The sequence below is a fragment of the Poeciliopsis prolifica genome, unplaced genomic scaffold (assembly GCF_027474105.1).
Source record: "Poeciliopsis prolifica strain line A6 unplaced genomic scaffold, Auburn_PproV2 SCAFFOLD206, whole genome shotgun sequence".
In the NCBI taxonomy this organism is placed as follows: domain Eukaryota; kingdom Metazoa; phylum Chordata; class Actinopteri; order Cyprinodontiformes; family Poeciliidae; genus Poeciliopsis; species Poeciliopsis prolifica.
This window is the reverse complement of record NW_026562581.1, coordinates 103,131-130,000: the sequence shown is the minus strand read 5'-3', so window position 1 is coordinate 130,000 and position 26,870 is coordinate 103,131. Positions and strand designations below refer to the sequence as shown.

General features: G+C 46.3%; 1 protein-coding gene across 1 annotated transcript in view; it reads right to left on the bottom strand.

The window, feature by feature from the left end:
- LOC129356886 (nascent polypeptide-associated complex subunit alpha, muscle-specific form-like) overlaps positions 1-26,391 on the bottom strand; it is a 43,049-nt gene extending 16,658 nt beyond the window's left edge. The window contains exons 1-6 of the mRNA XM_055026423.1: positions 25,988-26,391; positions 22,750-22,952; positions 16,138-16,287; positions 15,637-15,780; positions 6,258-6,352; positions 5,864-6,183 (exon numbers count right to left, since the gene is read on the bottom strand). Of these exons, the coding sequence (XP_054882398.1) occupies positions 5,935-6,183; positions 6,258-6,352; positions 15,637-15,780; positions 16,138-16,287; positions 22,750-22,952; positions 25,988-26,049 (903 nt within the window). The 5' untranslated portion in view covers positions 26,050-26,391 and the 3' untranslated portion in view covers positions 5,864-5,934. The remainder of the gene's footprint in view (positions 1-5,863; positions 6,184-6,257; positions 6,353-15,636; positions 15,781-16,137; positions 16,288-22,749; positions 22,953-25,987) is intronic.
- Positions 26,392-26,870: the final 479 nt, after the last annotated feature.

Genomic DNA, 26,870 nt, shown 5'->3' with positions numbered 1-26,870 from the left:
GAAATGTGAACACATTAAGACATCAGACGGTGGATCATCTCTTCTTCATTTTAACCCTCAGTGTAGTGGCTGTTTTTGGTTTTCCACCCAATTAATTATATTAAAACACAAACCAGATTCCTTAGATTGTTCTCAAATATCTATAGAAAATAGTTTAAAAACATTTAGCTTAGCTTAACTTCTGTGTAGCCTGGTTGAGTTTAGCTAAGGCTTAGTACAGTCTAGTTTTCTCAAGTCCTAATATTAATTTGTATTAATAGGCTAATTTGATGCTAATCTGGTCTAGTGAAAGTTCCTGAGTTTAATCTGTTTTATTTTAACCTCGCTTAACATACATTAGCTTAGCTTTGATTAGCTTAGCCTCTTATTTTAGCTTATTTGACCCAGGTTAGCTTAGCCTATATTAACTTAGGTTATATCAAAAAGGATTACTTAAGCTTAGCTTAGCAAAGCTGTGACTTATCTTGACTGACATTTTTTATCTTTTCTCAGTTTATTTTTCCGAACTTTAGTTTTTGTTAACTACCTTTGTTAATTAGCTTGGCTGAACTTAGTTAAGCCTAGATCTCCTTATTAAAAAAAAAAAAAAAACTATCAGCCCATTTTAATCCTGCCTCACTCTTAAATTAGCTTTAGCTAGCTTAGCTATAACTAGCTTAGCCTACATCAGTTTGGGTGAAATTAAATAGAATTATGACTTATCTTGACTAACATTTTTTATCTTATATTTTTTCTGTACTTTAGCTTAAGTTACATGACATTAGCCTTCCTTACGTTAGCCTAGCTCGTCTAATCTTCCTTAACTCATGTTTTTTTTAGCTTAAGCTAGCTTATCTTTTGTTAGTCAACCGTAACATTACAGTTTATCTTAGCCCACATTCACTTTTATCAGTTTTATCTAATCTTAGATTAACTTTGACCAACTAATCATTTAATCTTGAGGATGAAATAATCCTTCCGCCCGTTATTAACCTCAGTTTCAATAATCTTAAATAATCCAACATAAATCTGCTCAGGTTCTGGACTGGATTCAGTTTCAGTGAAAAAGCAGCAGAATCCAACAGTCGTGATGAGACGTTGTTGAGTTTTCCAGGTTAAAGCCATGAGGAACCGGTCCGAGTCAGAACAGCAGATCGGCGCCGAGTCCGGATCTCTGTTGACACAACAGCTCCACGCTGCCGACCCGACAGAACTCCTCTCAGCTGCAGGAGATTACTTCCCGACCCGAAACATCCCTGACAAAGAAATGTTTGTTTCTTCCTTTGTTTCTGTTTTCGTTTAATCATTTCTGACCGGGTTCTAGCAGAACCTTTGCTCTTGAAATGGATCAGCCATTAAAACCGGTTCCTCTGTTTACACTCGTAAACATGAAACGGCTCAGGAAACATCAGAACCACGTTTCCTCTGAAGAGTCCATGCGTGAAGAGATCTGGTTCTGGTCGGACAGGAGTCCAAACAAAACGTCTCAGATAAAATCAGAGATAAGAGATCAGCAGGTCCGTCCCACATCCTGATCCCGACCAGAACCCAGAGACTTTATGACAACAGCTGGAAAACTGCCTCCGAGTTTCCCTGCAGAACAACGACCAGAACCGGACCCACCTTCCGCTTCCTGCTGCGCCGGTTCTGGGGGCTCCGGCTGGACCCGGCTGGGCTTTGCTCTCCGTGGTTCCCATGTTTCAGCAGCTCTGAAGCCTCGGCGCCGCGGCCGCTCCTCCCCTCCTACCTGGTCCTCCTCCTGCAGCCGGGATGCGCAGGAATGCCGGTTATTCGCGCTCCGCCTCGTCCCAAACCGGTCCGTCTGCATTGGAGGAATTCCTCTCTCACCGCCTCAAAGTTTATTCCACAGTCATTTCTGTCAGGTGATTCGTGGAAGGAGGGAAACTGGAAGCCATGATGGATCCAAGCTGATGAGTCAATGAGTCATCTGTCTCTGAGAGAAGATCTTTGTTTTGGTTGGTCCAATGATCCAGAATCGCCGCAGATTTTGTTTTCATTGATTGAGAAGGAAAACCCAGTGATGCTCTCTGGCTCCCCCTGGAGGCTGCCTGTGGTATTCCCAGTTCAGGACGGACTGGGAAACCTGCAGGAATCCCTGATCCGTTTCCTCTTGTCCTGAGACGGAACCAACTTCCAAACTTTATCACCACATCCAGCAACTTTCAAACCCTCTGGTGACTCAAAACAGAAAACTTGGGACAAATGAAGCAAATTAAATTCACACAGAAACAAAGATGGAAACCTGAAGGTCCAATTCAAACAGAGACCAAAATCATTTGCTTGATGGACAAGTTGGGTCACGTTTCTTCATCCAGCCAACAGAACAGAACCAGACAGAACTCTATGTTCTGATCCATTTATGTTCTGATTATGTATTAAATATAGGAGATGGCAATTTACCTTACAGAAAGAAAGACAGAAAGGTTTACAAGTTAATTAGACTGGAACGACTAAATGCAGCCGCGACCCGCCCTGTTGCTCCACCAGCCGCTCATTTAGACGCTCAAACAGGACAAATTATCCTCAAACGGTTAAGCAACAAAATGATTCTGAGTCAGGTTTAATTCAGCCTCAGGCCTCTAACGATAACCAGTCGGGTCGGGTCGGGTCGGACCTGGTCGGGCCCAACCCATGTTCACTGTACCGTCTGTGGGCTCGGTCCGGTCCGGGTGGACTTTTAGGATCGATCTAATATCTGATGAGATCAGGAGGAAGATGTTCATAAAGTGGATTCATTTCTGGTGCCACAGTCTGGTTTTTATTTCTGCTTCCTGTTGATTTGGATTCTCTGTTCAGCTTGTTGAATATTAAACTGAATGAAAATTAAATGCAAGTGAACAGATTACGTCAGAATCATCATCCAAAAATTAACGAGCAAAACTAAAAATGTGAAAATGACAAGAAGAAAGTTCACACATACTGTATAAAATCTCAGGAAGAAGTCATAAAACAGAACTAAGTGCTGTGCTCTGATCCTCATGCAGCGTTTGGTTCTAACGGGCCTGGACCCGGCAGCTTTCAGCACATCTGTCAGCTCAGTCACGGTTCTGCTGCTGACAGGTTTCACTGAACCGAAGAGACGAGCTAAAGTGCATCAGACTGCTTTGATGCAGCTGAGAATCGTTTTCCTGCAGGAGTCACAGTGCCGGCCCAGTGAGGTTCTGCTGCGGTTCTGCAGGAAACCTGCAGCCGCAGATCAGGTAGAAGTCCAGGCTTCAGCTGCTGCTGAATCAGGAAGGTTATCTGGACGCAGGAAGGAATGTTTATTAGCCTTCAGTTGCATAACAACGTCGGGTCGTAAACCTGAGATAATGATCGACTTTCACTGCAATGCGCAGCGCTAAGGGCTGTCTTGACATCCAGAGACAGAAACAATCAGAATGAATCCCCTGGAGGATCAGAGCTGACGGTGTGATTATTCACAGCCCAGCAGCTCGAATCAACAGAACCGGAGCAGGAACAGGTTCCAGCAGGAAAGTGCTCCGAGGAACACTTTTAACCTTCGTCTGGAAGTTTTTATTATTAGTCAGAGCAAGGCAAATATTTACTGAACAGCTTCTGCATCCAGGATGTGGAGATCCTGCTGCTCCCGGCCAATCAGCAGCCAGAATCAGCAGCCAATCAGCAGCCAGAAGAAGCCTGCAGCAGCCAATCAGCAGCCTGCAGCAGCCAATCAGCAGCCAGAAGAAGCCTGCAGCAGCCAATCAGCAGCCTGCAGCAGCCAATCAGCAGCCAGAAGAAGCCTGCAGCAGCCAATCAGCAGCCTGCAGCAGCCAATCAGCAGCCAGAAGAAGCCTGCAGCAGCCAATCAGCAGCCAGAAGAAGCCTGCAGCAGCCAATCAGCAGCCTGCAGCAGCAACAACTGATAAGAGGTCTGTCAGACTCAAACCAGCCTGAAAGTCAGAGCTGATTGGAAGTTGATGCCCTGCAGAGGATGGTGAGGGGAGCTGAGATCAGGATCCGATCGATTAGATAGATTATAACTATAAACCTGCTGCCAGGAGGTGAACATGACTTGCATAACTATTACTAGGGTACACATTCTGAGTTCTCTACTTCGCTCCTGTTGGTCTGGAAGCCATGGCTCATCAACGCTTTGCGCTGCACTTGCCTACCAACATGGCGGCGCGGATCACTTCCGCTCCAGATTAAGAATTTATCTGGAAAACTTAATTCAGGGGAAGCTAAGTGCGCTAATCGTTTTCAAAGTTAGCTAAAGCGCTAAGCACAAAATTAGCCTCTGAAAAAATTAGTGAAAGTGTGCCACTACTGCTATACCTTCAGTTATTCCGAAAATGTTTTAATAATCAACCGTTTCAGAGGCTCTCAGAATAATTGAGTCTTTTTGAACATTTTAAAGCAGCAATCAGTGAACAGGTGAGTTTGGATCGAATGATGATCCAGCAGGTAAATGTCACCAACATCTTGGTCTTAAAAACTTGATGAAATCAGGAAGAGTTGATGTTTTGGGGTGAGGTTTAATTTTCCTTCCTTGTATTATTTGTGGGATTTTCATCATCGCAACCAAAGAAATGAGAGCAAACTGGGTTTTTACACAAGAGCCAGACTGAAAAGGAAAAACGTGCCTGTTGAGCTCTGGGTGGAAGCCAGTTCAAGGGAAGCATTTCACTCAGAGAGCATCTCAGGTTAATCACGGCCCGGTTGTTGCCGCTGCGTCCATCATCGCTGCGTTTCAGCAGCTTGTTTCTGGGCGAGGACAGAAAGCCATTCCTACCGACGCTGTAAAGACAGGCTGCTGCGCTGCAGACCGCCGGAGGGCAGGGAGCTGTGAAACAGATCTCTGATGGTCTCCACTCGTTTAGCTCAGGTTGGACTGACCTGTAATTTACGAGCCCAAACACATTCGACTGGAACAGGAAGGAGGCGGAAGAAGCTCCTCTGCTTGGGAACATCTGAATCCAGTCAAATGTGACAAGTTAGGAATCTGCAGCGGCTCAGAAACCATCAAGCTGCAAAAACTCCTGTCAGTTCCCAGCTGGAAAACCAGCTAAAGACCCTGTCAGGTCAGAGGTCACGCTCTGCCTCCAGAGGAAGTGCAGTGCCTGTTCCTGAGTGACGGATGGATGAGCGGTTCGTCTTGCAGCCTGGTTTTATGTTGACCTGAAGGTCCTGAGTTACGAACCGCGACTGAAGGATTCAATCTGCAGGGATGGTTGTTGAGCTTCTTTACCTCACAGGGAGTCGGCTGAGCTGGATCAGCATCTGAAAACTGATACTTACCTTCAGAGGTCATCCAGGCAGGAAACCAGGTGAGCTCTGAGGATTCAGCGCTGAACTCAGGTCAACATGATGCTGAACTCAACAAATGAGTTCCCAGATTTCCATGTGTATCATCGCTCTATAGCTCTATAACCCAGACTGCATGGGCCGCTTTTACAATGTTACCAGACTAGAACCACTAAACCAAACTGGTAACCAAACTCGCACCGCTCAGAAGAAACAAGGCCAAATAGATCAGATGAATCTTCCCATGGTGATAACTTGGCATTCCTGAATGGGTAGGTTCCTTACCAACGGTAAAAAGAAGTAGTTTCGTCCCTGAAGGTGGAGAAGCTAACATGCTAGTAAACTGCTGATCGTGAATCATTCTGGATCAAACCACCTGCGGGGATTCTGACCTTCGGTCCGTTCTTAGAGGAGTGGATTCATGACGGGTCGCCTGGTACCCCCGGAGAATGCATCAAACTTCTCATCAAACAGTCCAAACACCTCTAACCCAGTTAAATCTCCTCAGTCAGAACCTTTGCGGATTGTCTTTGGCAGCTTTTCTTCCCAGTTTCAGCCCAGAACTTTGTTCCGGGTCGTTTTCAGTTAGTGAAAGGAACGGTGCAAACGGAAGTACCTCAGAGAACAGGTGCTGGATGACCGCGGCCAGCGCCTCCACCTTGCGGTTCCCCTGGACCAGAAGCCTCCTCAGCTGGACGATGGCCTGGTTCTTCCTCTCCACCTGCTCTTTGTTCTGGTTCTGCTTCGTCGGCGCCGCTCCGGGTCGGGATGCGTGCTGCGGCCGGGGCCCGTGTTTAGGGCTGGACCGTGACCCGGTTCTGGCTTTGAGCCCCGGACCGGTGGGTGCAGCGGACCAGATGTGGCGCTGGAGCCATCAGGAGATGGGACTGGGAGGGCTGGTGTTACTGGGCTGTTGCCGTTCAGAACATCTGGAACCTGAGGACAGAAAACTTTAGATTTAGATAAAATCCTTCAATCTGAGCCAAAGGAGGCGGTGCAGCCGGACGTACCGGCTCAGCGGGAAGGTTCTGCTGGTGCCCAGTGGTGATCTGGGAGCCACCGCTCGCGGGTCTCGTCGGCGCCTCCCGCGGCTTGTTTTTGTCCACTGCAAGAGAAAGTCGAGACGTCAGAGTCCGAGAAACGTTCAGCATGGCGTCCGCACAAACCCAAACACTCCTCCTCCAGACATGAGAGAGAAAACAACACGGCCGACCCGCCTGGTTCCGAGGAGACGCGCCCCTCGCTGCTCAGGCTCACACTGATGCATGATGGGAAACCGAGGTAATGATGGACGACGTTAAGCAGTCCATTACCAGAGCAGAAATATTGAGAGCTTCCTCTGAATGCATCCATTTACCGATCGACCGTCAGCTCCTCGGGTTCTGGTTCTGACTCACCAGCCGGGTGGAAACTGCAGCCATCTGCAGATATCTGAGCTTCAAATGACATGAAACTGGACCGGACTGATTTAGTCCTGCAGCAGGACCAAAAGCGAAAAGGTCCAAAAGCAGCTGACTGGATCAGAACCAAACAAACCAGCAGAACTAAAGCCAAGATATTTTGTCAGTTTCGTATTTCAGACAAAAACATCAAGATAGAGTAAAACAATTATTAATCAAAACCACCAGTTCTGAGCTTTTGCACCAATCTGGTGTTTTATGACCAAAATAACAGATAAATATATTGTCTATTTATTCATGGATTTAGCAGAAAAAATGATTATTTAAATGAAAATGTTTATCAATATGTAGCTTTCAATTAAAATGAGATTCACTGGCCTGTCACAAGAACAGGTCTATTAATTGTCCCAGAAGTTATTCCCATAAATGCTAATATTGTTGTTTTGAGACCATTTTCCAGTAATAACATGTTGACAGCATAATAATGCAAGAACTTATCACTAAACCTTAAATACCAATAAAGGTTTGACACTGGAAGAGCATTTAACCCTTTCCTCCTGAGGCTCCTCTAAATCAGAAGCAGAGTGAGACCTCTCACTCTCTGGGATCTGCGTTCCTGTAGCTAGTGACTGATCTGATGATCTCTTGCCTCAGACTTTAAATCAAAAGCTGAAAAGCATCTCCTTTAGTTTCAGGAAACGCTGCCCCCTGCTGGCGGCCGCTGAGCAGGACAGCATGACTCAAGCCTGCTGTTTTCTCTACGGTCTGGTTATTTTAGGACCAATGTGAATCAATCTTTATTGATCATTTACTAACAGTTTCATTCCTCATTCAGGGACTTTGGCATCTTCACAGCATCTGAACTGGGTCGGAACCGGTCCAGACCTTCAAGAGGAGAGCTGTCAGATTTAACAGCACTCCAGCAGACAGAGAGAATCATTTTATAAGGATCAGAGAAACACAGCGACACCCAGAAATCTCTTCAATATGAACCACAAACCATTACTAATTAAGATCTTCCTGTTGGGATTGGTGAGCAATGGTGGCACTGGGCAGCGCTAACTAAAAAAGCTAGCTGCGCTACCTAAAAAGCTAGCTGCGCTAACTAAAAAGCTAGCTGTGCTAACTAAAAGCTAGCTGCGCTAACTAAAAAGCTAGCTGCGCTAACTAAAAGCTAGCTGTGCTAACTAAAAAGCTAGCTGCGCTAACTAAAAAGCTAGCTGCACTAACTAAAAGCTAGCTGCGCTAACTAAAAGCTAGCTGCGCTAACTAAAAAGCTAGCTGCGCTAACTAAAAGCTAGCTGTGCTAACTAAAAAGCTAGCTGCGCTAACTAAAAAGCTAGCTGCGCTAATTAAACCTAGCTGCGCTAACTAAAAAGCTAGCTGCGCTAACTAAAAGCTAGCTGTGCTAACTAAAAAGCTAGCTGCTGTGCTAACTAAAAGCTAGCTGCGCTAGCTAGCTAGCTTTTAGGTAGCTAGCTAAAAGCATGAACCATAAACAGTAGTTCTGCTAATAGTGAAGCAGATTGGTTTCTGTTAGATGGTTCTGAATAAATTTGAGGTTTTAGTTTCTACACTGATGGAAAATCTGTGTGAAAATATAAAGTTTGAGTTTGGTGATGGGAAAAATGGTCCTCTCTTTAAAAATTGTGACCCATTTTGATCAACAGATTTTTCTTCACAAAAAGCTTCAGAAAACCCGGATAATGATCCAGTCCGGATCAAAGCAAGGAACATGGACAGGTGAGGTTTCAGGTGTGCTGAGGTGAGTTTGTACCTGGAGCCTCTCTGGCTGAAAGGCAGAGCTGCTGAGCCCAGACTGGAGGAGGAACCAGACAGTTAGCATGCAGGTCCAACAACACAACGAAGAAAAACCAGAGAGGAGGAAGAGGAGGAAGGTCAGGAGGAAGAGGAGGAAGGTCAGGAGGAAGAGGAGGAAGGTCAGATGAACCTTCAGCTTTAAACACTTTGTTTCTCCATCATGGATCTTTAAGCGACGGTTCGTCTGCAGCTTCAGCAGCATTAAGGTTCCACTGGCTATAATTATCACTGTTACTGTTTCTGCTGGTTCTGTTGGACCCAGTACGATCAGAACCGTTCAGAACTTCCTTCCGGCTGGTCTGGTCTGACTGCAGGCAGACTCTTACTCCCTGTGACCCGTTTGCAGCCAACTGGGCTGACCGGTTCCCTAGAACAGCTTCCGTTCTGTCCCAGTTTGACCTGCACAGCAAATGATAAATAGAAAGGCCAGTTTTTTTTCCTCCGGTCCGAAGCTGGATCAGAACCGTCTCTGGTTTCACGTCTCAATAAATGACTTCAGTTTCTCAAAATAATGAAAGTAAATCAGCACCACCAAGCATGATGCTGCCACCACCGTACTGCAGTTAGCATGACAAGCATCCCTGGTGTCCCTGCGGATGCGAGGCGTCCAGTTCGTTTCTCCCTGCCGGTTCAAACTGCAGCCTGGCTTCTGAAGTTTGTTTCAAAATGTTCTGAGAACGTTTATATTCAGCTAAAAAGAGTTTCCACCCCGAAGAGGGTTTATCGGTGACCCGGCTGCCGGGGAAAGATGCGTTTACTGACCAGAAAAAGATCGGATTGTCAAGTTTCTGACTGAAGACATACATTTCTTTCTTATCCCAGTTTTCTGAAGTGAAAGTCTAATTTTCTAAAATCTGCTCCAATAACAGATTATTTTAGTACATTTACATTTATAAATTTGTTTCTACTTAAAAATCATAAGTTTACCAATTATAAGAGAAAACCGTCAAGAATCTGGTTGAATTGTAGGAAGGTTATTTTAATATTTGGGGATTAATGTCATTAAATGTTCAAAATAATTTAGATACAACTGATTTTTTACATTTCAGTGGAAAAATATAAAATAAAAATGATATAAATGTTGAGCCAGCAGCTTCAGACTGAAAATAAAAGAACATCTCGACCTGTTCTGGGTCGTGGGATTATAATCCAGCAGCAGATTACGGGCCGCCTCAGCTGAACGCTGCAGCTGGATGACCTACATCCAGCGGGGAAACGGGTCTGTGGATCCCGACCCAGAAAACACACAGCGGCGGCCAAACACGTGCCGCTGCGCTCAGCTGGGCGAATCCTCCCAGAGAGGAGCCGCTCTGAACAGAACCGGGTCCATCTGGACCAGAACCCAGCCAAACACGAGCTGGAACACGGCTGTTAATCCAGATGAAATGTTCAAGGTGGAGGAATTAACCACTAATCTGGATGAGAAACATGAAATCAGATCGGATCTGAAATATTTGGTTCTTGCCAGAATAAACAACAATTTACCATCCAGAACCAGAATTTATTAAAGATCCAGTTTACAGTTAAAGGGCCGGTGTCGCGTAAAATTAGTGTTTTTAGCTTTCCATCATTTTAATGTTTTACCCTCATCGGCCCCACCTGCGAGGAACAGCTCCTTCAGACTAGCCAGTAGCAATTAGCAAACACCTGCGGAGCTCATGATAGGAGCTGCTGCTCAGCAGCTGGTAAAAACGTTGGAGGGTTCATAGAGGAGCCATGTTGGGACGACTTCCTGGAGGCGGAGCTTCAGAGAGAGCAGGAGCTCTTAAAGAGACACAGGCCCAATTTCAAGCCATTAAATCAGGAAGTCAAATATCTTTTAGGTCATAATTGACACATATAGCATTTTAATAAAAACTGATGGTAACATAGTTACATGATTGTGGTATAAAATGGCCGCCATGTGCCTGGAAAACACATAATACCGGTCCTTTAAATCTTCTGTTCAGCATCAATATCTGACTGATTCAACCAATGAGGTTAAAGGTCCAACCTGCCAGAAACAACTTTCTACCAGATGACACCACAATCTGACCTCTGACCTGGGCTGCGACTTCGGTAACGGTCTGCCAGCATAATGTGCCACTGCTGCCCTCTGGTGGCGACTCTACGTGTAGTTTATTAAATAAAGAGCACATCACGCTCTTCAAAAAGGTTATTTTTCCAAACTGGTTCAGTTTAAACTCGGTCAGCTAAAAGGCAGAAGCAGCATGTACTGATCTACTTCCTGATTCACTTTGGGGTCAAAGGGCACCACACACGTTAATAAATCTGTGCTTTAAAATATAAAGAAATGTCTGAACTGAGGCCATTTTCACACATTAAGATTCATCTACACCTTCAAGATTAAAACTACAGAGATAAATTTGTTTCAATATTATTGCAAGCAAAGAACACATCTAAAAAATGTAAAGAAAAAATGCATTTTAAAATAAACCTTTGTAAATTGTCAAATGTATTGAATTGTTTTTTTCCCCCCCAGGTCCAGAGCTGGGATTAAACATGGCCGCCCAGAGATTAGCCAATCTGTTTCAGATTAAAACTGTTTGGTTCCTCAGATTTCTCTGTTTTCTCCAGAGCGGTTACTGAGAAAGAGGAGGAGGAGCCGAAGGACGGAGGGCATCCTGTTCATGTGTGGGTCACATGGCGCCGCTGAAACAGCCGGCGGCCATCTTTATTCGCTGCTGCAGAGCCACTCGTGCAGAAAGCGTCCACGCTCATCTGTGTGAACACAACTGACAAGCAGAGCTGAAGGGACGATCCGCACAATATTGCAGGCAACAATGGCTGCCGAGGAAGAGGAGGAGGAGGAAAGGGGGGAGGTTTGGGGTTAGACCGACATCACAAACAGTGAGAGGAAGAGGATGGCGGGTTCATGATGAAGATAAGAGGAATGAAACTAAACAGATTTAAGAACTATGACCTGGTCAACCAAAACGACGTGGATCGTCATGTGGCGCCTTAAGCTCCGCCCATAGGTCGGGGGAGGCAATCGCTATGGGGACTGCAGGAGGAGGGAGACTGGGACAAACTGGGACAGGCTGGGACAAACTGGGACAGAGGGAGACAAACTGGAGTGAATTGGGTCAAACTGGGAAGTGCTGAAATATATGAAAGTGACAGAAGAGAGCGATGAGAAGAGGATGAGACAGAGGAAAATGGTTGGATGGTGGTTGGTTGATTGTGCGATGGTGGTTGGATGGTGGTTGGCTGATGGTGGTTGGTTGATGGTGGGATGATGGTTGGATGGTGGTGGTTGGTTGATTGTGGGATGGTATTGGTATGGTGGTTGGATGGTGGTGCTTGGTTGGGAGGGATGGTGGTTGGTTATTGTTGGATGGTGGAGGCATGGTGGTTGGTTGATGGAGGGATGGTGGTTGGTTGATGGAGGGATGGTGGTTGGTTGATTGTTGGATGGTGGAGGGATGGTGGTTGATTGATGGTGGGATGGTGGTTGGCTGATGGTGGTTGGTTGATTGTGGGATGATGGTTGGATGGTGGTGGGACGGTGGTTGGTTGATGGAGGGATGGTGGTTGGGTGATGGTGGTTGGTTGATTGTGGGATGGTGGTTGGCTGATGGTGGTTGGTTGATGGTGGGATGGTGGTGGTTGGTTGATTGTGGGATGGTATTGGGATGGTGGTTGGTTGATGGAGGGATGGTGGTTGGATGATGGTGGCATGGTGGTTGGATGATGGTGGGATGGTGGTTGGTTGATTGTTGGATGGTGGAGGGATGGTGGTTGGTGATGGTGGGATGGTGGTTGGGTGGGTGGTTGGTTGATTGTGGGATGGTGGTTGGCTGATGGTGGTTGGTTGATGGTGGGATGATGGTTGGATGGTGGTGGGATGATGGTTGGATGGTGGTTGGTTGATGGAGGGATGGTGGTTGGTTGATTGTTGGATGGTGGAGGGATGGTGGTTGATTGATGGTGGGATGGTGGTTGGCTGATGGTGGTTGGTTGATTGTGGGATGATGGTTGGATGGTGGTGGGACGGTGTTGGTTGATGGAGGGATGGTGGTTGGGTGATGGTGGTTGGTTGATTGTGGGATGGTGGTTGGCTGATGGTGGTTGGTTGATGGTGGGATGGTGGTGGTTGGTTGATTGTGGGATGGTATTGGGATGGTGGTTGGTTGATGGAGGGATGGTGGTTGGATGATGGTGGCATGGTGGTTGGATGATGGTGGGATGGTGGTTGGTTGATTGTTGGATGGTGGAGGGATGGTGGTTGGGTGATGGTGGGATGGTGGTTGGGTGATGGAGGGATGGTGGTTGGATGATGGTGGCATGGTGGTTGGATGATGGTGGGATGGTGGTTGGTTGATTGTTGGATGGTGGAGGGATGGTGGTTGGGTGATGGTGGGATGGTGGTTGGGTGATGGTGGGATGGTGGTTGGGTGATGGAGGGATGGTGGTTGGGTGATGGAGGGATGGTGGTTGGGTGATGGAGGGATGGTGGTTGGGTGATGGAGGGATGATGGTTGGTTGATTGTTGGATGGTGGAGGGATGGTGGTTGGTTGATTGTTGGATGGTGGAGGGATGGTGGTTGGGTGATGGTGGGATGGTTGGGTGATGGTGGGATGGTGGTTGGGTGATGGAGGGATGGTGGTGGGTGATGGAGGGATGGTGGTTGGGTGATGGAGGGATGGTGGTTGGGTGATGGAGGGATGATGGTTGGTTGATTGTTGGATGGTGGAGGGATGGTGGTTGGTTGATGGAGGGATGGTGGTGGGATGGTGGTTGGTTGATGGAGGGATGGTGGTGGGATGGTGGTTGGGTGATGGAGGGATGGTGGTTAGGTGATGGTGGGATGGTTGCTCGGCCAGGTCCAGACCTGCGTGGAACACCACGGTGTTTTTCCTGCATCCTGGCAGAAGCTGCAGGTTTCGGAAAAGTCCTTTAGCTGTCAGCTTCACATGGAAGTTGGACAGCGAGAGTCTGGGGGACCAGAGCATCGTCTCGCCTCCGGGTCGTCCTCGTACCGGGAGGATTCAGGTCCTCAGGATAAAGCAGTACCAAGGTTCTTTCTTCCCTCGGATGAAGAAACGTTCAGCCAAGCTAAACCCGGGGACCGACCGACTGGGTCTTTGTGCGTCCGTGTCTCTCTGCTTTTGCCACGTGGGTCCAACCGAAGCCGAGTTTCTCAGATTCAGAGATTCAACCAGGAATCAGAGTCTGTTAATCCTCCACCTGCTCTTCATCGCATCAAAGCCACAGAAAAATAGGAAAAACACAAACATACGAGGAAGAGGAGGAGGAGGAGCGTGTTTCTGTCGTACGATTCAGAGAGGAGGGAGAAAATGGCGCCAAAAATAGTCGGCTTCTTCTCCTCCGTCGCTCAAGTGGAAAAACCAGAAGAAGAAGAAAGAGGAAGAGAAACAGAGATGGAGGAAGAGGAAATTCTCTCTTTTCCCAGAGTCTGTATCCTGATTCACACAAAGACGAGCACGTCCACCACCCCTCTGCTGCTGCAGCTCTGCTGGGCAAACACAGAGAGGAAGAGGAGGGAGGGAAAGGAGGAGGAGATAGGACGGAATAATCTCCCTTCACTTTCCCTCCATTTAAAGAGCCACAGATCACACACACACACACACACACACACACACACACACACACACACACACACACACACACACACACACACACACACACACACACACACACACACACACACCTCTGCCAGCAGCAGGTTGAGTAAAACGCAACGCAAACAATGTCCCGGCCGGAAAACGGTTGTAAATAATAAACGTAAATTACGAAGCTTCAGGTCAGCTATATTTTCCTCAAGGAATTTTAATAATCCAGGTACTCAAATCATTTGGAGTCGTTTCAGTCCCAATCCAGATCTGAATCCACCTGATGTTGAGATATTCTCCATCCAACCTGAATCAGGAATCTGATCCAGCAGGTCCCAGATGCAAACCAGCGCCCCCAGCTGGCAGCAGGGCGTAGTTTCACCTTCAGGAGCCCGGCGCTTCACTGAGCAGAGACTGACTGCAGACTGACTGCAGACTGACTGCAGACTGACTGGAGACTGACTGGAGAATGACTGCAGACTGACTGGAGACTGACTGGAGACTGACTGCAGACTGACTGGAGACTGACTGGAGACTGACTGGAGAGTGACTGCAGACTGACTGGAGACTGACTGGAGACTGACTAAAGACTGGAGAGTGACTGGAGACTGACTGCAGACTGACTGGAGACTGACTGCAGACTGACTGCAGACTGACTGGAGACTGACTGGAGAGTGACTGCAGACTGAATGGAGACTGACTGCAGACTGACTGCAGACTGACTGCAGACTGACTGCAGACTGACTGGAGACTGACTGCAGACTGACTGCAGACTGACTGCAGACGGCCAAAAACACCCAGTAAACACGTTTAAACACCAAAAAATTCAATATGCAGGAACAAAATGATGAAATGAGACATATTCAGATCAGTTTAGAACCAGCAGATTAAAAGGAGGATTTCTCATATTCAGGATCGTCTGATATAAATACTACATGTTTATTAAATGCCCCAGTCGCTCCACTGTCAGCCCAGTTTAATTACAGTTTACTGGTTCCGACCCGTTTATGTGCTTCAGTCCAAATTCAAAGGAACGGCGGTGGTGCTCACAAATAATTATAGAAAAACATTTAGTCATCATAATCCAGATTATTAAAACAACCCTAATCTAGAGACTTTCAGAAATGATGACGATGTTTTCCATTTTCTCACAGATAATAAACTTAAACATTAAGTTTAGCTTTGATTTGCTGAGCTAAATAGTTACCTCCATACTAAATACTTCATATTGCTAACGAGATATTTAGGTTGTAGCAAAGTGTTTAGCTTCATGCTAAATATTTACCTGGTTAGTTAATATTTAGACTGAGGTAAATATTTAGTCAGGAAGTTAAATCAAAAAATGTTGAATTTGCTAGTTTACGATTCGCTTGAATTAAATCGTAAACTAGTAAATAAATATTTAGCTAATTAGACATTTAGTTAGCAGTTAATTTTTAAGTTTGCCAACCTAAAAATGAGCTCCAGACTAAAATCTATTTAGAAAGCTAAATATTAACAACCAATGAAGGTTCTCCTGTTGCTGCATTATTGCCGTTTCCATGAAAACCACAGGCAGGAAGCCCCGCCCACCGCCTCTCAGGTGGCTTACCTGTGCTGTTCAGGCGACTGAGCCGGGTCGAGCCGTTCCTCTGCAGCGGGGGCTTCGCCGACCCGGGCGGCACCGCCTTCGCCGCCGGCTGGCCGCCAGGAGTTCTGATGGCGTTCTGGTTGGTGCCGGTCGGGCTTTTCAAACCTGCAGGTCCAGAGAGACGTGAAACACCATCGTCTCTGACTGGAGTCAACCGGGTCAGTCAGAACCGGGTCAGTCAGCTCCACTCATATCTGCAGAATCAGCCGGTTCTGGTCCAACAGTCCCATCTGTTCTGGATCACGTGATTCTGACATAAATATCTGGCGGCAACCGACCCAGCTGATAATCCCCCTGGGTCAAAGGTCACATCCGGAGGGTCATCACCACTGCAGCCTTCGCAGTATCCGTCCCGATTTCAACTCTGAAACCGGAACCAGAAGCAGATCCAGAACCAGAGCGATCCTGGTGGCACCGGCCCTGGAGGTTCTGCCTACCTGTCCCGGTTTAAAACCTCCTCACCTGTCGTCGCCCTGGCCTGCAGAGGCAGCGCTCTGCCCTTCATGGCGGCCGCTGGAGGCTTGGGGGCGGAGCAGGACGAGCCGTCACTGGGAGCACTGGGAGCACTGGTGCTGCCTCTGCTGGGCGGTTCATCGGGTTTCGACCCGGCAGCTGCAGGCGAGAAATCGCTTCAGGTTCAACCAGCATCACATTCCTCCATTCCTTTCCTTCATTCTATTTCATTCAGAAAAACCTTCACTGGTCTTAAAGGGCCAGTAGTCTGTTCTCCAGACACATGGTGGCCATTTTATACCATAATCAAGTAACTATGTTACCTTCACATAGTTACATAAAATATAACCTGAAAGAAATTTAGGTCTTCCTGCTTTAACGCTTCAAAATTGGGCTTCTGTCTCTTTAAGAAACTCCTACTCTTTCTGAAGCTCCGCCTCCAGGAAGTCACCCAACATGGCTCCTCTATTAACCCTTAACGTTTTTACCAGCATTGCTCTGAGCAGCAGCTCCTATAATGAGCTCAGCAGTTCCAGCTGTTTGCTAATTACTGCTGGCTATTCTGAAGGAGCTGGGTGGGGGAGGGGCTTCGCCTCAGAGGCGGGGCTAGGCCCACCCAGGTGTTCTGCAGCTGAATGGTTTTCTGCAGGTTTGTTTCCAATGAAGGAAAAACGTGAAAGTTAATTTTACATGATACTGTAAAGGGAAGTTTTATGAATTTGATCTTTTCTGACATTAAAAACTAAAATCAGCTCCTTTTTTTTTTTGAACTTACATTTTTATTATTATTTTCTACAGAGCAAATATACAGCCATACATCAGTGGTACATAATACAAATGTTGACAATATAATGATTTTCATAAAATAAACATCTCAGCATAATATCTTACGACCTCAGCATCACATTTGTTGACGTCTTACTAAACAATCCTAAAATGGAAATAGACACTTCGTGGGATAGTTAAACACCATATGACATACCTATTGGGTTTATTTACATCAACAGAGCTTCTGCTGGGCCCCAGCGCCGACTAAAAGTGTTTTTTTGAAGTCTTAATGAGTATGTTATTTGTTCCATTCTATACAATTCCCTTACTTTTTGAACCCATAAGTCATAGGAAGGTGGCTCCAATTGCATCCACCTGATTGTAATACATTTCAGGTTTGCTGCTGTAAAAAGGATATTTAGCAGATATACTTTAGCCCGTCCTTGCAAACCCTCTGGTATAATACCAAGTAGTGCAACTGTAACATCCTTTGGTAAAACCCCTGGAAAGATATGACTTATGGCTCCGTACATCTCGTCCCAGAAGTTTTGAAGTTTGGGGCATGACCAGAAAATGTGTGTGGTTGGGGTTTGCTGAGCCACAGTTTCTCCAACACAAGCTTGGAACCGTAGGGTCCATCTTAGCAACTACATCTGGGGTCCTGAAATATCTGCTAATAATTTTCCATTTAAATTCCCGCCACATGTTCGAGTTTGTAACTCGATGTGCTTCAGTCCAGACGTTTCGTCAGAAATGATTTTGGCCGTCTCTGCCTCCCATCTTTGCTTTGTCCAAGTGGGTTTATTAAGGTTCATTGACAGAAATACACTATATAACTTTGCTATCAGTTTTTTATTCCCTTCCCCTTTCTGGAAATGGATTAAAGATTTTCTAATGGTGTGGGATTTAGTATTCTTTTCCAGTCCCTGTGTGCAGACAAGAAAGAGCGCAACTGTAAATATCTAAAGAAATCACTCTTCAAATGACATAAGTCCGTTCCTGTCAATCAACTGGTGAATGAATATAAGCCCCTGTTCAGCCCACTTAGAAAAATTTCTGTCTAAGAAATTGGGTGTGAAGGATTTGACATGTCCAATACTTGTTAATATTGATAAACCTCTTGGTAGCTTGAATGAAATTCGCACTTTGTTCCAAATGTTAATAGTGGTTTTAGTCCACAGTGGCAGTTCCTTTACTGGAATATCTAAAAATGGCAATACCTTTAATGGTACTGAGCACTTTGCTTGCTCAATACTCAGCCATCTTGTTTGAGAGTCCTGTTGGATCCATGAAATTAAAGGCCTTAACTGAGCTGCCCAAAAATAGTATTTTAAAACAGGAAGACTGAGACCCCCTTCCATCTTACTTCTTTGAAGTGTTTTATATTTTATGCGAGGGCGCTTGCTTTGCCATATGAATTTCGATATCATTTTATCCAATTCAAGGAACGTAGATTTTGGTATGATAACCGGAACCATCTGGAACAAATACAATAATCTGGGTAACAGATTCATACGAATGGTTTCAATGCGGCCGAGGAGGGACAGAGGCACTGCTGACCATCGCTCTAGATCCTTTTTAATTATATGCAGCGTTTTAATGTAATTGACATGATACAAATCATTTAATGAGAGAGGAATATTGATGCCTAGGTATTTAATGCCCTTCCCTGGCCACCTAAAGCCGCTTTGTTGTTTAACCCCTAGTGGAATATTGCCATTGACATCCATTGCCTCTGTCTTAACAACATTTATTTTATAGCCCGAAAAATGGCCAAAAACAGAGATCATTTCCCTCAGACGTGGTATTGATGATGTAGGATCAGACAGATACAAAAATCAGCTCCTTTAAGATGTTCATTACAACAGAACCCGACAGAATCAGAACCTTCAGTCTGCTTGGAAAACGCAAAGCATCAAATTTAGAACCAGTTCAGAAATACAAGTCCAGCCTAAAAAGGACCGAAGAGTAACAAAAGTTCAATTTTTTAAACTTTTTATCTGATTGATAAAAAGCAGATTTTATATCTTTTCTTTAATAAAAACACTTGTTGTTTTTTTTCCACTTCGTTTTAAAATTACAATTTATTTCTACATGAAGGATTTTTTGTTTTTCTTCTTGAATCTCGACCTGGAAGAAGATCGATGTTACCTCTCAGGTGAACCACAGAACCAGAACCAGAACCTGAACCTGAACCTGAACCAGAACCTGAACCTGAACCCGAACCAGAACCTGAACCTGAACCTGAACCAGAACCTGAACCTGAACCCGAACCAGAACCAGAACCTGAACCAGAACCAGAACCAGAACCTGAACCAGAACCAGAACCAGAACCTGAACCAGAACCCGACAGCACGGCCGGTCTGATCAGAGAGCATGAATCTCGCCGCTCCACCTGTGTGAAGGTGTTTCAACACCTACGCCGCTCTCAGGGTCAGCATCACCATGGCAACCAGCTGGCACAAACGCAGACTGGTTTCCGTGGCAACCCGATCACACCATCAGAAATGTGTCGGTGAGAAAAAAAACGATGTTTACACAATCAACTCCAATCCTGGAGGAAGGAAAGGTAAAATATACCAAAAAAAACCTTCACTGACCCTGGCCTCTACCTGACCTTTACCTGACCTTTACCTGACCTTTACCTGACCTCTACCTGGCCTCTACCTGGCCTTTACCTGGCCTCTACCTGGCCTCTACCTGGCCTCTACCTGGCCTCTACCTGGCCTTTACCTGGCCTCTACCTGACCTCTACCTGACCTTTACCTGGCCTTTACCTGGCCTCTACCTGGCCTTTACCTGGCCTCTACCTGACCTTTACCTGGCCTCTACCTGACCTTTACCTGGCCTCTACCTGACCTTTACCTGGCCTCTACCTGGCCTCTACCTGACCTCTACCTGGCCTTTACCTGGCCTCTACCTGACCTTTACCTGACCTCTACCTGGCCTCTACCTGGCCTCTACCTGGCCTTTACCTGGCCTCTACCTGACCTTTACCTGGCCTCTACCTGACCTCTACCTGACCTTTACCTGGCCTTTACCTGACCTTTACCTGGCCTCTACCTGGCCTTTACCTGGCCTCTACCTGGCCTTTACCTGGCCTCTACCTGACCTTTACCTGGCCTCTACCTGACCTTTACCTGACCTCTACCTGGCCTCTACCTGGCCTCTACCTGACCTTTACCTGACCTTTACCTGGCCTTTACCTGGCCTCTACCTGACCTTTACCTGGCCTCTACCTGGCCTTTACCTGGCCTCTACCTGACCTCTACCTGACCTTTACCTGGCCTTTACCTGGCCTCTACCTGGCCTTTACCTGGCCTCTAGCTGACCTTTACCTGGCCTCTACCTGACCTTTACCTGGCCTCTACCTGGTCTCTACCTGACCTCTACCTGGCCTTTACCTGGCCTCTACCTGACCTTTACCTGACCTTACCTGACCTCTACCTGGCCTCTACCTGGCCTTTAACTGGCCTCTACCTGACCTTTACCTGACCTCTACCTGGCCTCTACCTGGCCTCTACCTGACCTTTACCTGACCTTTACCTGGCCTCTACCTGGCCTCTACCTGACCTTTACCTGGCCTCTACCTGGCCTTTACCTGGCCTCTACCTGACCTCTACCTGACCTTACCTGGCCTTTACCTGGCCTTTACCTTTACCTGGCCTACCTCTACCTGACCTTTACCTGGCCTTTACCTGGCCTTACCTGACCTTTACCTGGCCTCTACCTGGCCTCTACCTGACCTCTACCTGGCCTCTACCTGACCTTTACCTGGCCTCTACCTGGCCTCTACCTGGTCCTACCTGACCTCTACCTGGCCTTTACCTGGCCTCTACCTGCCTTTCCTGACCTTTACCTGACCTCTACCTGGCCTCTACCTGGCCTCTACCTGGCCTTTACCTGCCTCTACCTGACCTTTACCTGGCCTCTACCTGGCCTCTACCTGACCTCTACCTGACCTTTACCTGGCCTTTAACTGACCTTTACCTGGCCTCTACCTGGCCTTTACCTGGCCTCTACCTGACCTTTACCTGGCCTCTACCTGACCTTTACCTGGCCTCTACCTGACCTTACTGGCCTCTACCTGGCCTCTACCTGACCTCTACCTGGCCTCTACCTGACCTTACCTGGCCTCTACCTGGCCTCTACCTGACCTCTACCTGGCCTTTACCTGACCTTTACCTGGCCTTTACCTGGCCTCTACCTGACCTCTACCTGACCTCTACCTGACCTTTACCTGACCTTTACCTGACCTCTACCTGGCCTTTACCTGCCTCTACCTGACCTCTACCTGACCTCTACCTGACCTTTACCTGGCCTTTACCTGACCTTACCTGGCCTCTACCTGACCTTTACCTGACCTTTACCTGGCCTTTACCTGGCCTTTACCTGACCTCTACCTGGCCTTTACCTGGCCTTTACCTGGCCTCTACTTGACCTCTACCTGGCCTTTACCTGGCCTCTACCTGACCTCTACCTGGCCTTTACCTGGCCTCTACCTGGCCTCTACCTGGCCTCTACCTGACCTCTACCTGACCTTTACCTGGCCTTTACCTGGCCTCTACCTGGCCTCTACCTGACCTCTACCTGACCTTTACCTGGCCTTTACCTGGCCTTTACCTGACCTCTACCTGGCCTTTACCTGGCCTTTACCTGGCCTCTACTTGACCTCTACCTGGCCTTTACCTGGCCTCTACCTGACCTACCTGGCCTTTACCTGGCCTCTACCTGGCCTCTACCTGGCCTCTACCTGACCTCTACCTGACCTTTACCTGGCCTTTACCTGGCCTCTACCTGGCCTCTACCTGACCTCTACCTGACCTTTACCTGGCCTTTACCTGGCCTTTACCTGTCAACACGTCCTTCTCTTGTTTTAAGTCCATTATTTACATATTCTTGTTCCGGTACAGTTCAGGCTCTGTACTAATATTTACTTCTGATTTTGCTGGAAAAGTTCATTTACAAACATGAAGTATTAAAACAAGCCAGATAAATTATCCAAATTAAAATCAGATGAGATAAACTAAACTCATTTTTACTTATTAACAATAATAGATCTATTTTCTTTCAATTGTAAGTACAACAAAACCAAAAAGCTAAACTAAAAAATTTGAGGTTAAGAGGATAAAATTATGGTAAAACAAATCGTAAGCTGTACATTAAGATAAGGTCATTAAAAAAATTGCAAATATAGATTGGGCAGCTAAAGTTAAGGAAAACTAACGCTAAGCTAACCTGAAGGCTAACCTAACCTGAAGGCTAAGCTAACCTGAAGGCTAAGCTAAACTAGGATAAAACATTTAAATACCTTTTCTTGTGTTAAAACGTCTAATCCAGCCGTATGCTAGTCCTGAACAGAGCAGAGAATTAGGAGAAACTCAACTGAGATTCCTGACAGACTGAGCGAAGCGTCATCCTTCATAGGCGCCTGATGCTTACCTGAGCTTTCAGGTAATCTTTTGGAATCTTTGGGAATCTTTGGGATCGCCCCCTGGGAGCTAAAACCTTCTCTGCATCAGGATTTTTCACAGAAATAGAAACTACATGCATCTTTCTTTCTGGACCCAAAGTTACACTTTCTCTGGATCTTTACTGAAATAAAGAGGAACAGGAAGTAGTTTTTAAGAGAGCAGCAGCGCTCAGACACCAGCAGATCTCTGGATCTCTACCACATGTGACCTTTGACCCCAACTTGCTCAAATTCCCTGTCTCTGCAAGATTGGGGCAGAAGACAGTTTTATTTCACTCCAGCAACCCGACTGCTTCACGTCTGTCCCGATTAAATGGCGGCAGAGACGCAGGAAGTCCAGAGGAAGACAGGAAATGAGTGTGGAAGCCCCGCCCCCTCACCTTTGCTGCTGGCCGCGTTGATCTCGCTGATCCCCGCAGACGAAGAGCTCTGGCCGGCCGCCACACCTTTCACAGGAAGCTTGGAGGCGGCGGGAGCAGGTGGTCGCCATGAAGACCCGGGGGCTGACTGCTGATTGGATGATGGTTTGGGAATGGAGGCGGTGGACTGTGAGCGACTCCTGGAGCTCGAGGTTTGGGAATACCTGGAAGCAAATACAACGACCGTCTTCAAGAAAAGAACGAGAAACAGAAACAAATTCAACTTTCTCTGAGAATCAAGATGCAGACATTATGAAGATGTTTCCATCCATCCATCCATCATCCATCATCCATCCATCCATCATTCATCCATCATTCATTCATCCATCATCCATCCATCCATCATCCATCCATCATCCATCATCCATCCATCCATCCATCATCCATCCATCATCCATCATCCATCCATCATTCATCATCCATCCATCATCCATCATCCATCCATCCATCATCCATCCATCATCCATCCCATCATTCATCATCCTCCATCATCCATCCATCATCCATCCGTCCATCATCCATCCATCATCCATCCATCCATCATCCATCCATCCATCATCCATCATCCATCCATCCATCCATCCATCATCCATTCATCCATCATCCATCCATCCATCATCCATCCATCATCCATCATCCATCCATCATCCATCCATCCATCATCCATCCACCATCCATTCATCATTCATCATCCATCCATCATCCATCCATCCATCATCCATCCATCCATCCATCCATCCATCCATCCATCATCCATCCATCATTCATCATCCATCCATCCATCATCCATCCATCCATCCATCCATCATTCATCCATCCATCATTCATCCATCATTCATTCATCCATCATCCATCCATCCATCCATCATTCATCCATCCATCCATCCATCATCCATCCGTCCATCATCCATCCATCATCCATCCATCATCCATCCATCCATCCATCCATCATCCATCATTCATCCATCATTCATTCATCCATCAATCCATCATCCATCCATCATCATCCATCCATCATTCATCATCCATCCATCATCCATCATCCATCCATCCATCATCCATCCACCATCCATTCATCATCCATCCATCCATCCATCCATCATTCATCCATCCATCATTCATCCATCATTCATTCCATCATCCATCCATCCATCCATCCATCATTCATCCATCCATCATCCATCCATCATCCATCCATCATCCATCCATCATCCATCCATCCATCCATCCATCATCCATCATTCATCCATCATTCATTCATCCATCATCCATCCATCCATCATCCATCCATCATCCATCCATCATTCATCATCCATCCATCATCCATCATCCATCCATCCATCATCCATCCACCATCCATTCATCATCCATCCATCCATCCATCCATCATTCATCCATCCATCCATTCATCATCCATCCATCATCCATCCATCCATCATCCATCCATTCATTCATCCATCATCCATCCATCCATCATTCATCCATCATTCATTCATCCATCATCCATCCATCCATCATTCATCCATCATCCATCCATCCATCATCCCATCATTCATCCATCCATCCATCCATCCATCCATCCATCCATTCATCATCCATCCATCATTCATCATCCATCCATCATCCATCCATCCATCCATCCATCATCATTCATCCATCATCCATCCATCATTCATCATCCATCCGTCCATCATCCATCCATCATCCATCCATCATCCATCCATCCATCCATCCATCATCCATCATCCATCATCCATCCATCATTCATCATCCATCCATCATCCATCCATCCATCCATCATCCATCCATCCATTCATCATCCATCCATCATCCATCCATCATTCATCCGTCCATCACCATCCATCCATCATCCATCCATCATCCATCCATCATCCATCCGTCCATCACCATCCATCCATCATCCATCCATCATCCATCCATCATCCATCCATCCATCATCCATCCATCATCCATCCATCCATCATCCATCCATCCATCCATCATCCATCATCCATCCATTTGTTTTTCTTCTTGAATCTCGACCTGGAAGAAGATCGATGTTACCTCTCAGGTGAACCACAGAACCAGAACCTGAACCTGAACCTTTTCAGGTTCAGGTCCATCCATCATTCATCATCCATCATGGATCATGGATGATGGTTCCTTAATCCATTATTCATCCATCCATCCATCCATCATCCATCCATCCATAAATCCATCCATAATCCATCAATCATCCATCCTTAATCCATCATCCATCCATCATCCATCCATCATCCATCCATCAATCATCCATCATTCATCATCCATCCATCCATCAATCAATCATCCATCCATCCATCCATCAATCATCCATCATCCATCCATCATTCATCATCCATCCATCATCCATCCGTCCATCATCCATCCATCCATCAATCATCCATCATCCATCCATCATTCATCATCCATCCATCATCCATCCGTCCATCATCCATCCATCCATCCATCCATCCATCATCCATCCACCATCCATCCATCATTCATCATCCATCCATCCATCATCCATCCATCATCCATCCATCCATCCATCATCCATCCATCATCCATCATCCATCCATCATCCATCCATCAATCCATCCATCCATCATCCACCCATCCATCCATCATTCATCATCCATCCATCCATCATCCATCCATCATCCATCCATCATCCATCTATCCATCATCCATCCATCCATCCATCTATCCATCATCCATCCATCCATCATCCATCCATCTATCCATCATCCATCCATCATCCATCCATCCATCATCCATCCATCCATCATCCATCCATCATCCATCCATCATCCATCCACCATCCATCAATCCATCCATCATCCATCCACCATCCATCCATCATCCATCCATCCATCCATCATCCATCCATCCATCCATCATCCATCCATCCATCATCCATCCATCTATCCATCATCCATCCATCATCCATCTATCCATCATCCATCCATCATCCATCATCCATCCATCCATCCATCCATCCATCATCCATCCATCATCCATCCATCATCCATCCATCATCCATCCACCATCATCCATCCACCATCCATCAATCCATCCATCATCCATCCATCATCCTTTCATCATCCATCCACCATCCATCCATCATGCATCCATCCATCATCCATCCATCCATCATCCCTCCATCCTCCCATCATACTTCGTCCAGCTCTTCCTGTTAGTGCGTCCTGAAGAGTCCAGCAGGTCCAGTTTGTCCATCATTCTGTACTGGGACAGGTTGTGGTTCCATCAGCTGCTGCTGGTTTTTTATGCACAAGATCTGAGATCTAATTCCCCCAAATTCCTCAAAATCCTTCAATGTTTGAATGTGTAGAAACAGATATGTGCAAAATTCTTCCAATGTTTCTCTGAGAAATTTCATTTTCATTCAGTTCAATTATTTTCTCACACGTTTGTTGTCAAAGCAGAGATTCCTGGAAGACCACATGGATCAGGACAGCGAATGAAAACCTGGAAGTTTTGTCCTCCAGGAGTCTCTTTGTCCCAGGAGCTTTTGTTTTGTTGCTCCGACTTGTTTGTGGGACCAAACTGTGGCTTGATGCTGAACTTTATTGTTCTGCAGGAAAAACCATTTGTTGTGCCGTTAAGGACTCAGAAAGGAGGCGTTTAAACTTTTCACAGAGTTAAATATAAGTCTAAATTACAGCTGAGAAACCAGCAGACAGGACTGGTCTTTCTGCAGCTGGATGGTTTACAGTGAAAGAACTGTGCAGCACTGCGTCACTCGTCATTTCTGCAGACTGATTCACACATTCTTTCCAAAGAGCGAGGCAGAGAGAATCCCTGAGAGAAACAAAAGGCTCCGGTTCCTCACACCCAGACCAGGAGGAGGGCAGAAGCTGCAGACATCAGACCGCCACCCACTCTGTGGAGCAAAACGCTCCGGGTTTCAGACGGTAAAACCAGGAACACTTTGTTCCGCAACTTCCTGTCACAGCACAGAGAATTACCTATAAGAAACCAAGAAATTTCACAGGAACAAAAGAAAGATCTGCAAACATAAGAGGATGGATGAAATGCCA